Source organism: Furipterus horrens, unplaced genomic scaffold, assembly GCF_987537825.1.
Source record: "Furipterus horrens unplaced genomic scaffold, mFurHor1.1.pri manual_scaffold_10, whole genome shotgun sequence".
In the NCBI taxonomy this organism is placed as follows: domain Eukaryota; kingdom Metazoa; phylum Chordata; class Mammalia; order Chiroptera; family Furipteridae; genus Furipterus; species Furipterus horrens.
Window position 1 is genome coordinate 21252210 of NW_028327180.1, and position 12473 is coordinate 21264682.

Sequence of the window (12473 nt, forward strand, 5' to 3'; positions counted from 1 at the left end):
TGGTGTAACTGCATAAATTATTCTTTTGGGACTTGAGAGACATTAAATAATAAATAAAACCAGGGCACCTGGGGAGTGGGGGAAGTGGCGGAGGTGGAATTAACTGCTAATGTACACAAGGGAACTTTGAGAAAATGGTTGAACAACTCTACAAATTTACTAAAAATGAGTAAATTGTACAATTGTATGTGTGAAGTTTATGGCATGTAAATTATAACTCAATAAATCCATTAAATTAAAAAATCAGGATACCAAAGTAAGCCTTAGGATAATTATACTCGTATACACATCACTCAAGAACAACAGGCAAACATCATTAGTCATTGTTGCATTTCTCTTCATACCCCTTCCTTTTCTGACCCATTTCTGAAAGGCTCCTTCATTTTTTAAATATTATCTTTTCAGCTTTGCACAGTGACAGTATCGTAGCCAATGAGGTTTATCCAAGGCACAAGTATTGCTAATTGGAAACTTTAAATGTTATCTTTAATTAATTCATTCAGCAAATTTTTTTAAGTGTCAACTATGTATCAAGCAAAATTCTAGGCACTTGGAATACATCCATAAACAAAACAAAGATCCCTGTCCTCACAGAGCTTACAGTCTATATGGAGGGTTAATACATAACAGATCATTAAAGTATGTGGCATGTAAGAAAATGATTAAGAGCTACGGAAAAAAGAAAAGGGGCAAGGTAAAGAGAGTCGGGGGTATGCAATGGGCCCAGGGCTGGGGCCAGCAGGGACAGGGCAGTGCAGATCGTGTAGGGCCCTGTAGGACATGGTAAGGACTTTGACTTTTACCCTGAGATGAATGGGGAAGCACTGCAGAAGGGTAAGACAATCCAACTTGTTTTCAAAATATCACTTTGGCTGCTGGTTGGGAATAGTCTGTATGGGTCAAAGATGAAAGGGGGGGAAGCTATTTAGGAGAGGAATGCAGTAGGAGGAGACCACAGTCTCTCAGAGCAGGGTAGAGCAGTGGGGACAGGAGCAGGGGTGAGACGTGGCTCAGTTCTGACGTATTTTAAAGGCAGTGACAACAAGATCTGTTCACAGAATGCAAGCTCCGTTCACATGTAGCATTCCAAGAAAGTCAGAATGACGCCAACATTCTTGGTCTGAGCACCTGGAAGGATTGAATTTCTGCTAATTGAATGGGAAAAGCTTCAAGTAGAACTGGTTTGTGGGTAAGAAGAGCAAGAGTTCAGTTTTATACATGTTGGTTTTGAGAAATCAGACCTCAAAGTAAAGATGTTTAAAAGATATCAGATGGATGCTAGAGCCTAGAGTTAGAGAGAAAAATCTAGCTGCAGACAGCAAATGTGGAAATCACTGATTAATTAAATCAGCGATTTTCAATCTTTTTCATCTCATGGCACACAAACTACTGTATTTTTCACTATAAGACGCACTTTATTTCCCCCAAAGTGTGTGTGTGTGGGGGGGGGAATGTCTGTGCGTCTTATGGAGCAAATACTGCGTCACAGACCGTGACCTGTATTACCTGATCTGTCAGTAGTGGCGACAGCTGTTAGAAGAGGAAGCAGTGGGCCCACACGAAACCCCTGGGGACACTTAAATGTCCCACTTTACTGCTGAATCTCAGAGCATTTGGTCAGTGTGAAGATAGTGAAGAAAGTGATATCAGTGATTGTGAGCAACTGAGCTTCATAAATTCTGCTATAACGATGATGAGTTTTTCTTGGGGTTCCCAGAAAACTAGAAGAGTACTTGAACCTTAAAGTCTCTCCTCATTTGTTGATGACAGTGATGATGGTTCTTAATACCGCTGTTGACTGCTGTTCACCTTACGTGGTTGAAATATTATTGTTACATTTTATTAAATATTTTAGTACACCATTTGGTTGAGATTTTTTTTTCCTCTAAACCTAGGTGCGTCTTATAGTGCAAAAAATACATTATTAAAATCCTGCATCACACCAAAAAACATATTTTTTGCTGATCTGACAAAAAGATATGATTTTGATTCCTTCACACTGGACAGCGATTGTTGTGTTGCCTGTTGTCATTTTTTTGACAATCCAAGGGAAAAGAGGTCAGTGCCCCTGACTAAGTACTCAGGTACTGTATGTTTTTAAATTCTTGCAGCCTATGGGTCAAAAATTGCTAACCTAGATGGTACATGAAGCCATGAAACTCAAACATTAAGATAACCTCCAACATATCCTTGCTCATCCATCCCCACTCTGGAATTCACACTGAGAGAGCTGATTATTGCAAAGCTTGCCTAGAAGTGAGCTTCAGTCCTGCTTCCCCACCACCTCAGTTTTTAAATAGGCCTTACAAACGACTAGTGCAAGGCATTAATTACCTCCAGCAGATGAGCCCACAGCTGGAGTGGGAAAACATAATAGTGTACTCTACTCCCTGTGGCTATGTGTGTGTGTGTGTGTGTGTGTGTGTGTGTGTACAGAGGGATGAGCTACACCTGCCTGTACTCCATTCCCTGTGGCCTCGTGTGTGTGTGTGTGTGTGTGTGTGTGTCTGTCTGTCTGTCTGTCTCTGTGTGTGTATAGAGGGATGAGCTACACCTGGCCTAAGAAGAACAATTAGTAAACCTAAAACCAAAAGAACATATAGATCCAGTGGAGGGGGCTGGGGAAACACTTTATGGTATAAGATATATTCTCATAATGCCACTTTGCACCATTCTTTCATGGAGAAAACAGTAGGAAAAGGAGGAAAGTTAGATATATGTAACCTACACTAACTGACCATGTAACACTGAATGTCCACATATATAGCAATTTAATAAATGTTTATATGTTTCTAGTATAATAACTTAGTTTTCAACAGATAGAAAATATAATATTGAGGATTAGCAAACTATCATAGAAAGCTTTCCAGAAAAGGCTCAGAGTAGAAGTGAAAGCAACTCTGCCCTAGAAAGAATATCACTAAGAGTCAAGAACGTTTATATTTGCTTAAGAAATTAGAAATTAAAACTCCCTGTATTAGAGAATTAACTTAAGGCAGCTACCATACAATTATCAATGTCTATACTGGTGCTTTCTTATAGCTATTTTCAGCCCCCACTTTTTTAATGTACTCCAAAAACTGCCAAAAAAAAAAAAGAAAAAATCACTTTATTAAAGGCTTTTTTTCTTAAAAGGCTTAAAGAAATAAGTAAAAAAAAAAGAAAAAAACATTAAATTTTTTTTCAAATGTTCTCCGTACTGGCAGCCACTTAAAAATACAGCTCCGAGCCGCCCGGGTCTACATTTGCCACAGTAAGGCCGTCTCCATAATTTTCCATTTGCTTTGTGGTCATTTCAGAAGCAGAAATGAGTAACAAAACATTACACTTCATGTCTAAATCTACAGATGTGGAGAATGAACATTCACTAGGAAGCAGCTAAGTGGAAGGTAACCCTTTAAGTTACACCACTCTAAGTGCTGTTACATCTCGTCCCTGCTTCCCTTCAAAGCAAAGAGCTAGCTGGCCTTTTCCAGAAAAGCTCTTCATTCTGAGAACTGTCTTCTTTAAAATATCTGAAGATACTTTTCCAAGGTTTTTCACTTTTAAGTCTTTCCCTAACTCGACATTCCATACCCAATCTTAATATTACCCAATAGCCTATTGCTACAAAACATACTGTAAAATAGCTGAGGCTTCCCAGGGTTTGGTTCCCAGCACACTGCTATGCTTTGTAATAGATCATTCTAAGGCCTTCTTTCGATGACCGACTCTTCCGCAAATTCCCAGCTGTGGGCAAGGGTGACTTCTCAGGCCAGGCAGCTTTTTTTGTTTTGTTTGTTTTTTAAGATTTTATTTATTTATTTTTAGATAAGAGGGGAAGGGAAAGGGAGAGAGGGAGAAACATCGATCAGTTGCCTCTCATACACGCCCCAATCAGGGGCCAAACCTGCAACCCAGGCGTGTGCCCTGACCTGGAATCAAACTGGCAGCATTATGCTTTGCAGGACGACACTCAGCCAGCTGATCTACACCGGTCAGGGCTGACCAGGTAACTTTCTAACTCTGGCTAAGAACACATTACTGACAATAGCCATATTCTCCAAGAAAAAGCAAACAAGAGACCAGGCTGTCTCCTTCAGAGTCAAGACTCCATAACCAGGCAAAGGTTTAAACCTACTGCAAAAATTTTGAGGACACCTTAAAAATTAGGTCCGGTTATTGTACACGTACATCATCCGCTTGGGAATAGTGATTTCAAATGGAGGGGGACAGAAGAATCACAAAGACCCAAGCAGTTTTTTCAAGCTACACTTAACCATCCCTCTTCACATAAAAGATTCAGGCAAGCCCTTTTTACAGTGCTAACGACAGTAGCTCCAGAAGTAAGGGTGAGAGGAGGCTATGTACAATTTTTTTTAAGTGATGTAATATGCCCCACCACCCACTTAACTCCCACTCCAGGACAATCATCTCAGATTGAGAACAAACACTAGAAAATATGGGTTTGTTATGGTTTTAACATTTTCTAGTGGAAACAATGCTATAATTTATGTGAATGATACAGCTGCAACATTTAACAGGGGACCAGACATTTTCACATTCAGAACACCAATACTTAGCCCCTTGGTGGCCACCATCTCTGTGCTCTCCCTTCTGCCTCTTCACCTCAAAAGCTGCAAGACTCCCCTGCCTACAATGAGTCATCCACCATTACTCACAAATTTCTGCCAAGTTCACATCAGCAGCTGTTGTTTTCAAAGTCACCATCCATGCTGTACAGCTCTGAAGTTTCTCCATTATTTTATCATACCACTTTGATTCTCTCTGCTGTCTTCCTATTATTGTCTTCCTAGCAAAACTTGCTTATTGTACTAACATTGCTTCCACACACAAGTACAGGATATCGGAAATGACATAACTAATATTTGTTATGTCACTCCACAGTTTCCCAACAAAATACTCTCACATCCTTCATCCTACCCAAATAACCACTATGTTTCTTACAGGTTGTAAAAGTAGAGGGTTTTCTCTATTGGAAACATGTCTTGGTTTGTGGTAGAGCTGTGGTTTCAATTTTTGCAATTAGCTAAAGACAAAAAGACATGCTCTACAAATTTTCTTCAAGTGTTTAAGAATTTAAACTTTTATTAGGTCCAGAACCAGTATACTAACTGTAACCTGTAAACATATGGTAATATTACCAAATAAATATAGCTTAAAAATACTAATGCCTGCCCTACAGACATGTAAGAACTTGAATTGTACCTTCAGTAGGTAGAGTTTTAGAATTGAATATGAAGAACCTTGTAAGATTAAAAAACACCTCCTATCCAGTCACAGGACACCTTACAGACAGCCTCATAATAATGCCACTGAATACATCGGTATAGAACATACATCACTAGAAGTTATGTTTCTAATTTTCCAGAGGTAGAAAGGAAACATCTAGAAAAACTGGAAATGTCCAATATTACTAAAATGGATCAGCAATTAAAGCAGCGCACGGAGGTATTACATGCTAACCCTCTCCAGGCCCTAGGTCTTGGCTGTGGGGCTTTCTGTGAAGTGTGGGGGAGCTTTTGGCAGGAGGAGGTGGTTGAGATGTCGGAGGTGAAGAGGTTGATGGAAGCTGGAGTATAATTGCTCTCAGAGAGTAGAACAATAGAGCTGTATAAAGCTCTACTTCAGTTCAACTCCCGCTCTTTCTCCCTCCCACCTACAGTATGACAAACGGCGCATAATCAGGCACTTTTTGTCCCTGACAGTGACTATTACCAGAAAAGGGACCAGGGTAAAAGCATTTCTTATGCAAGATCATTCTTATTTTAAAGAATATGTTAAAAAACAATTAACAAAGCACTGTCTAATGGGATTATTTGTAAGGTGCTGAAAGAGGAGGTTGATGATCCATTTCAAACACTTCCGTGTCTTTTATCACTCATATTTCTGACGTTCCTTTTACCACTTTTCCTGGTATTGCCATTACTTGGCTGGTAAGAGAAGGCAGCAATATGACTTGGCAGTTTAGTCCACTGGGCTACATTTTCCAGCACTTGAATGCAAAGGCACTAAAAGAGGACCAGAATCAGCTGTGTGACCTGAATTGTACTCCTGCCTGTGCCAAATACTAACCAACTGACCTTGGATTAGTTACTTAGCCTCTCTGGGCTTTGGACTGTTTAATTAGAAAATAAGGTTTTGTTATTCCACAAACATGCCTCATGTAAAATGTAACATGAAAGTCAAAGATAATAACACCTCACCTCCTTGCCTCAGGGAACTATACTAAACACTACACAAATGTAAACACAGAGTTCAAAAGAAAAATGTTGAAGTTAGGAGCTAAACTGAATATGGAGATATATTTTTATGGATTTTATTGGCCTTCCTCATCTTTATTTGCAACAGTCAATTAAAATTATTGGTAATATACCATACAACTGCCACTGTTAATAAATCAAGTAGGTAAGCACTGCCCAGATGCTCATGGCGGGCCCTGTGCTAAACAGGAGAGGGATGTAAATGGAGGCTGAACACAGGAGCCCTCTTCAGCTGCCATCTAACTGAGCAGGCAAATCTGCAACCAGTGGGGAAGGGCACAAGTTAGTACACAGGTGCAAGATTACAGGCTATGCATTATAAATGCTATCAGAATGCAAAGAGAGCTGGAATGAGTTGAAGGAAGTAGGAAAGACTTTGTGAAGGATTTGAGACTCCAACTCGTGGGGAACTCCAAAAGTTGGTTTAACTGCGAGCAGGATGGAAAATGGCTGGAGACTCCCAGCTTGTGACAAAGCAGATTTTGAACACATAAGATATGGCCAAAATGATGGAGGGCTCTGACCACCTGGCTGAGATATCTGCTTTTGGTAAGTCATTTGACATGACTCTAAGGTGTTGGGGTGTCAGATAGTAGGTGGACTGAAAGCTGAGGAGAGAAAACAAAGCTCAATAGCAGAAAAGAAATCCAGGTATCAAGTGATGAAATCTGTTCATCAAAATAGTAGCAGTCAGAACAGACACTTGAAACCAAGACTCTGCAGTTCCTGGGAGCTGATAAGATGTGGAAGGTGATGAGAGAGAGAGAAATCAAAGACCACTCCAAGGCTTTGGGTGGACTGATTACTCCACTGAATAAGTGGAGATGTTATAAAGGGAAATCAGTTTGAGAACAAAGACTATGAACTCAGTCTTAGAAATGATGAATCTAAGATACGAGCTTAGCTAAGAGTAGATATTCTGTAAGAAGCTCAAAATTCAAGTCTGAAACACAAACTCTTAAGCCTGGTTTTAAGATACAGATGGAACCACAACTTACTGGTTAACAGCTGATTGAAAAGAACACTTGGCCAAGGCCTGCATCTGTAAGAAACAGCTACAGCCAACGAACAGTAAGAGAAGCCACAGAACACAAAATAGTGACCAACAGAGGCCCAGCTTCTCCTCTATAAGCGTGGGAAGGTAATTTAATTTCTGAAAAAAAGATAATTGTAAGAGACCTACACTGCAAGGTAGGTTGTTGACAAGGCTAAGTGAGATCAAGTAATAAAATAAATAAATCACATTTAGCAACCTAAAAACCAGAGGAGAAAACTAAGAAAAAGTAGGGTCATGGAAAGCAAAGGCTTATTTTTAAAGGCAAAATCAGTGAATAGAACTGGTCCAAAAAATACTTTAGCAAATGCCAAGAGTACGAAATGAAGAAAGTGCATAAGACAAAGTATATTAACCCACCCACTACAATAATTGTGTTATGCCTTTGTTTACTGTCAGTTTCAGCAATGAGGAAAAGGACTTCGTTTTGTTTTCTGAGGTTATCCCCAAAGCCCTAATAAATATGAACAAAGAAAAGCAATAAATAAATCAATAATTAAAAAATAAACACATATGAACAAAAAACCTGACCTCCCTCATTATGAACAGTAGATACATTTAGAATTCCGTAGAATTCTATAGAAAAGCATCTGAATGGTAATTTTCATTCTCCATATCACCCTGATCTTAAGAAAGAAGTTAAATTACTTTCCTAAACATTCCTGGTGCAGTTCCGTAACAGCCACAGATAAGTAAACTTAAGAGTCACATTTACAAAAGCACTGACTAATATTTATTAAGTACCTACTAAGTGCATTAGAAAATAGAAAATAGAAACAAGAGGTTTTGAGGGTATTTGGTGGGAGAGGGAGTGATTTCCCAGCAACAGAAATTTTTTAAACTTCTACATAAATGCTACCTATTCCAGAATCTACTTCTCAAGTTCCCAAATGCAGTTCAAAATGTTCTTTATGTGTGACATTTCTTTCAACACACATGGATTCATATGTCTTCTTCCAACATTACCTTGTGGGCCATTATTGATCCTAAATATTTTAAAGGTCTTTGTCATTGAGGAGGTTCACTTACGATCTAAGAGATGCCCAATTTACTTAGGACTAGTTAAACAAAAAACTATTTCAACTTTATAGCTACTGGGCTTGAAAAGACAAATGGATATTGGGATAACTATGGAAAGGTTCTAATTTCATAGGAATTGCATCTTAGAAGGTCATCTGGTCCAGTGAGGCTTCAGTGAACTTTTAACTGGTCTATGACCAAATGAGAGCAATGTAGTAAGTTTTTATAAAGCTTAATTTATTCCATTTAAGAACTAGTCTTTATTCTGAGATTGTGTCCATCTTTGAATTGGGAAGGGGCATGAAAATGTCCTTTCTTTTACAAAAGATGAGAGTTGATAATTAGTTTATTATCAATAATGTCTTTTCTTGGCAAAACAGAAAATTTATCAATTTTATGCTGGACTTCAACTTCACAAGTCAGTAAAATCCAAAAATCTGAGAACTTCTGCTCTAAGTGAACCAATATTCTGCTTAAATCTGTTAGAACATGGCCAACAATATGTTTTTCAGCCTATGCTTGAACACCTCTGAAATTCAAGAGTTTCCTGTGAAGTGGAATCAACTGAAAAAAAGATACGGTTATATCTAAGTATATTTGCTTAGTTTTGAGCAGAAAAAGCAAAGTCTGCAGAAAGAAAGTCAACTTGTGAAAGAGGAATCAGCAGGAAAACAAAGTCCAAGAAAACTGTTCCGTGAGGGGAGGTCAAAGGATGAGCTCTGTCCTATACTTCCTTGTCTTCCTTTAACAATTATGAAAAGCCATTTAAAAGTAATTCTAAAAGCTAGAATATATTTTTAAAATTCCTGAGGTTAGAGCTTATCAGTTTACTTTTTCTTTTGTCCATCTCGGTTACGGCCTGAAAGTCCTTTACTAATTACATCTAATTTTTAGTTGCTCACCTTTCAGATTCAGAGGCACATGTCCATGGTCTTAATATTAGCCAGATCTCAAAATGTAACACATCGAAATACCACATGTACTCAAGGAGGCAAAAAAACCAATAAGCAGAGATATTAAAACCCAATGACAATCTATATGATAATCAAAAGGATGAGGAGTGGAAATAGAAGAGATCAAAACCTAATTTCAACAAGCCCATACTGAAGGAACATGGGAGCCTGGGACACAGTTGCCTCCATTCCTCCAAGAAAATATACCAACAGGCTGAAAGGGAACAGGTGAGATTTGAAAGCAAAGTAAAACTGCTAAAAGAGAAGTATGAGCAAAAGTATCACACACAGTGCCAGAGAGAGATGGGCATTCAAATATTTGCAGGAGGAATGAATTAATAAACAGAGAGTCGCACAAAGAGGATCTGAGTCCCAGTCTCCCACTACATCACCCAAGGCACGTTAAGTCCATGTCAAACATCTTTCTTTGCCTTAAAGCTCAGGCTACAAATCTAACCTTATGAAAAAACTGAGCCCTCCCAGTATTTTCCAATGGCTTCTGTCCTAGTCTAGTACTAGCCCAGGGAGGCCCTAAGAAGCTACTTCCCAAAGACACTGCTTGCATTTCTCAAATTCAGCACCCATGATTCAGAGAAGGGAAAAACAAGTTAATGGGAATGGAAGCAGAAAGGTAAGTAACACTGAGAGGAGCTCTGGAAAGAGAATTAATCCTAGACAGACCAAGTGAAAATAAAACCTACTTGCCTTTATTATTAAGTGAACAGAAACAATGCTAAAGTCTCACCAACTTTGGCCACCCACAATTAAAAGAAGTTTTAACAATTCTTTCATCACTGCTGGCATTCCATTACGTCTCAGCCAATCATTCTTCCAGCGCTATTGATGGAGTCTCAACACCAAAGAATTGAGCTAGGCACCAAAACTACGATTCATTGATCTTCCCTAGATTCAGTTTATCAACATTTGCATGCACACAAGTATTTCGCTTTTTTCCTTTTTTTCAATTACAATCTACATTCAATATTGTTTTGTATTCGTTTCAGGTGTACAACATAATGGTTAGACAATCATATACTTTACAAAGTGCCCCCTCCATCATTTTTAACTATTTCTATTTAAATCATTATCTAGATCTCTACTCCCTCCCTACAAAGCCTGCTTTTCCACACCCTTTTTTCACCTGCACTCAAAGATCTCCTCGGTCTTTCCTTAAGGTCACTCTGCTCAAAAACTAAAAAGGGATTGCAGAGAACTGATATAAAGTGGGCAGGCCTGCTACAGATACCTATGTGGTATATTATACATACTAGCTGTTGTCTATATACAGGTAGCATTTCCTGCTTTCAGTGCCTCTTGGGCTTGGATACAGCTCGCACTGGTGCTGTACTCATGCTGCTGCTGTTAACAATCCACCATCATGTTTCCTAGGAGTCAGGAGCCTTCCTGAACCTGCTCAAGAACCAAACCGGTTCAAAAAGCCATCAAAGCCACAGTGACCATGAAGCAACTGAGCTCTCAGTTCTATCAGCTCCAGACAGTTAACTCAAAACTCTTATCTACTCCTTAGATCTCCATGACCTGTTCCACTCAAGCTAGATATTCCGTAAGACACTTGTAGAAATTGTAGTTCCAGAATCCTATTAGCTTTCCTAAAAGGACTCAACATCAAAACATTATTCAGCCCAAGCCTAATATCCATATTTTGGCTGGAACCATAAGAGGCTGGGTGCAGTAAAAACGATAAGGCTCCATGAATAACTCTCATGAAAAGGTAAGCCGGTCTTCAAAATGAGGTGCCTGCGGTTTGAAAAGTCAGATTCAAAGGGCTCTTGTTCCTTCATAAAGATTAAACTAAGGAAAGCAAATCAAAATTGAAAATTTCAGAAGTTGGGGATTTATAGTTCACTTTTACTAAAATGTTAAAAAGAAGAAAATCTTCTACTCAATAATGCAGTATCTTCAATATCTTCCATGTAATGGTCCAACTGTTATTATTTCTGAAAAGTAATTTTGTTGAGTGTTATCTTCAATGTGTTTGGCTACCACGGAGAGAAAGACACCTGTGCCTGGCAGGTCGCTACATTACTGATTTGCCCAGGGTACCACGGAAACAGAAGATGCTCTGATTTCTGGATACAATTTTCTGCAGTGCCAGGTAAAAGAGGTCACATGCCCTGAATGGCCGCGGCTCATTCACTGATGTAAATGCTCCTCGATTGATTTTACTAGAAATTTGAAAAAGCAAGTAACCTAAGATCAATTCATTTAGACGCGGGGCGTCAGGTACTTTCCAGTATCCTTTTTTCAACGGACTCGTGTGCAACCTACTTCCATCCCTTAGAGAGGGGTCGACACCAGCACCCCATGCATTCCAAGGAGACATACACAGGATGGGCAGAGTCCCCAAGCGCAGCCCCATTCTGGCTCTCCTATTCTCCCGGGATCGGGAAGACCCTTCCCAGGAAATACTGGGCAGCGTTTTAAGTCACTGGCTGATCAGGCTGAGTTTCCGCCCGCATCCGCCTCGGGACTGCGGGAACCGCGCCTCGTCACGCCCTGCAGCTCCCACCTCTCGGCGCCCCCAGCGTCGGCTCCCTGGCGGCGCCCGGCGTCCAACGCCGGCGAGCACCAGGCTACCGTCCCCCAGCAGCGCCCGCGACTGGCGACACGCGCCGCAGAGGCGCGGACACTGTCCGCCCGCTCACTCACGCGGGAGGCAACGGCGGCGTCTCCATTGTGGCTCCTCTCGGGCTTCAGAACGCAGGCACCGACCACTGCCGCCGCCAGCACCATTCCAGCCTCGGACGCCAGCACTGCCCGCCCGCCGAGCCGCGTTCCATCCGCCTCACTGAGCGCCACCACCTGCGGCGGCGGCCCCCCGCGGCCGTGGCCCGCTCGGCCGAGCGCGCTCCGTCTGACTGCGCGGCTACCGCGCTCGCACGAGTGCGGGGCGGCGGCGACAGCGAGACGGGCGGGCGCGCGGGCTCAGCCACTTCCGGGTTCGGCCTCGCCGGCGCCGACGCTGTGACGGGACGGCGAGGCGGCCTCCCGCAGCGGCTGGGGACCCCTCCCTCGGCGCCTCCCCTTCCTCCTCCTGCTGCTGAAGCGCTGCTGCGGCTGCGGTGGCTGCTGGAACGGGGTGGGCGTGATGAGATGCCGGCCCGCGGGGCGGGACTGGGGCCACGGAGCCTGCAGTGGGGTCTGTGGGTCACGCGGGCGGGG

At 41.4% G+C, this 12473-nt stretch overlaps 1 protein-coding gene and 1 non-coding gene across 2 annotated transcripts in view; one reads left to right on the forward strand and one right to left on the reverse strand.

The window, feature by feature from the left end:
• Window positions 1-12193, reverse strand: part of KLHL2 (kelch like family member 2) — an 85130-nt gene extending 72937 nt beyond the window's left edge. The window contains exon 1 of the mRNA XM_090288725.1: window positions 11961-12193. Coding sequence (XP_090144851.1) covers window positions 11961-11986 — 26 coding nt within the window. The 5' untranslated portion in view covers window positions 11987-12193. The remainder of the gene's footprint in view (window positions 1-11960) is intronic.
• On the forward strand, window positions 404-549 carry LOC149999345 (U4 spliceosomal RNA). Its single transcript, XR_016513798.1, has one exon. It is a non-coding gene; the product is annotated as a U4 spliceosomal RNA (small nuclear RNA).
• Window positions 12194-12473: the final 280 nt, after the last annotated feature.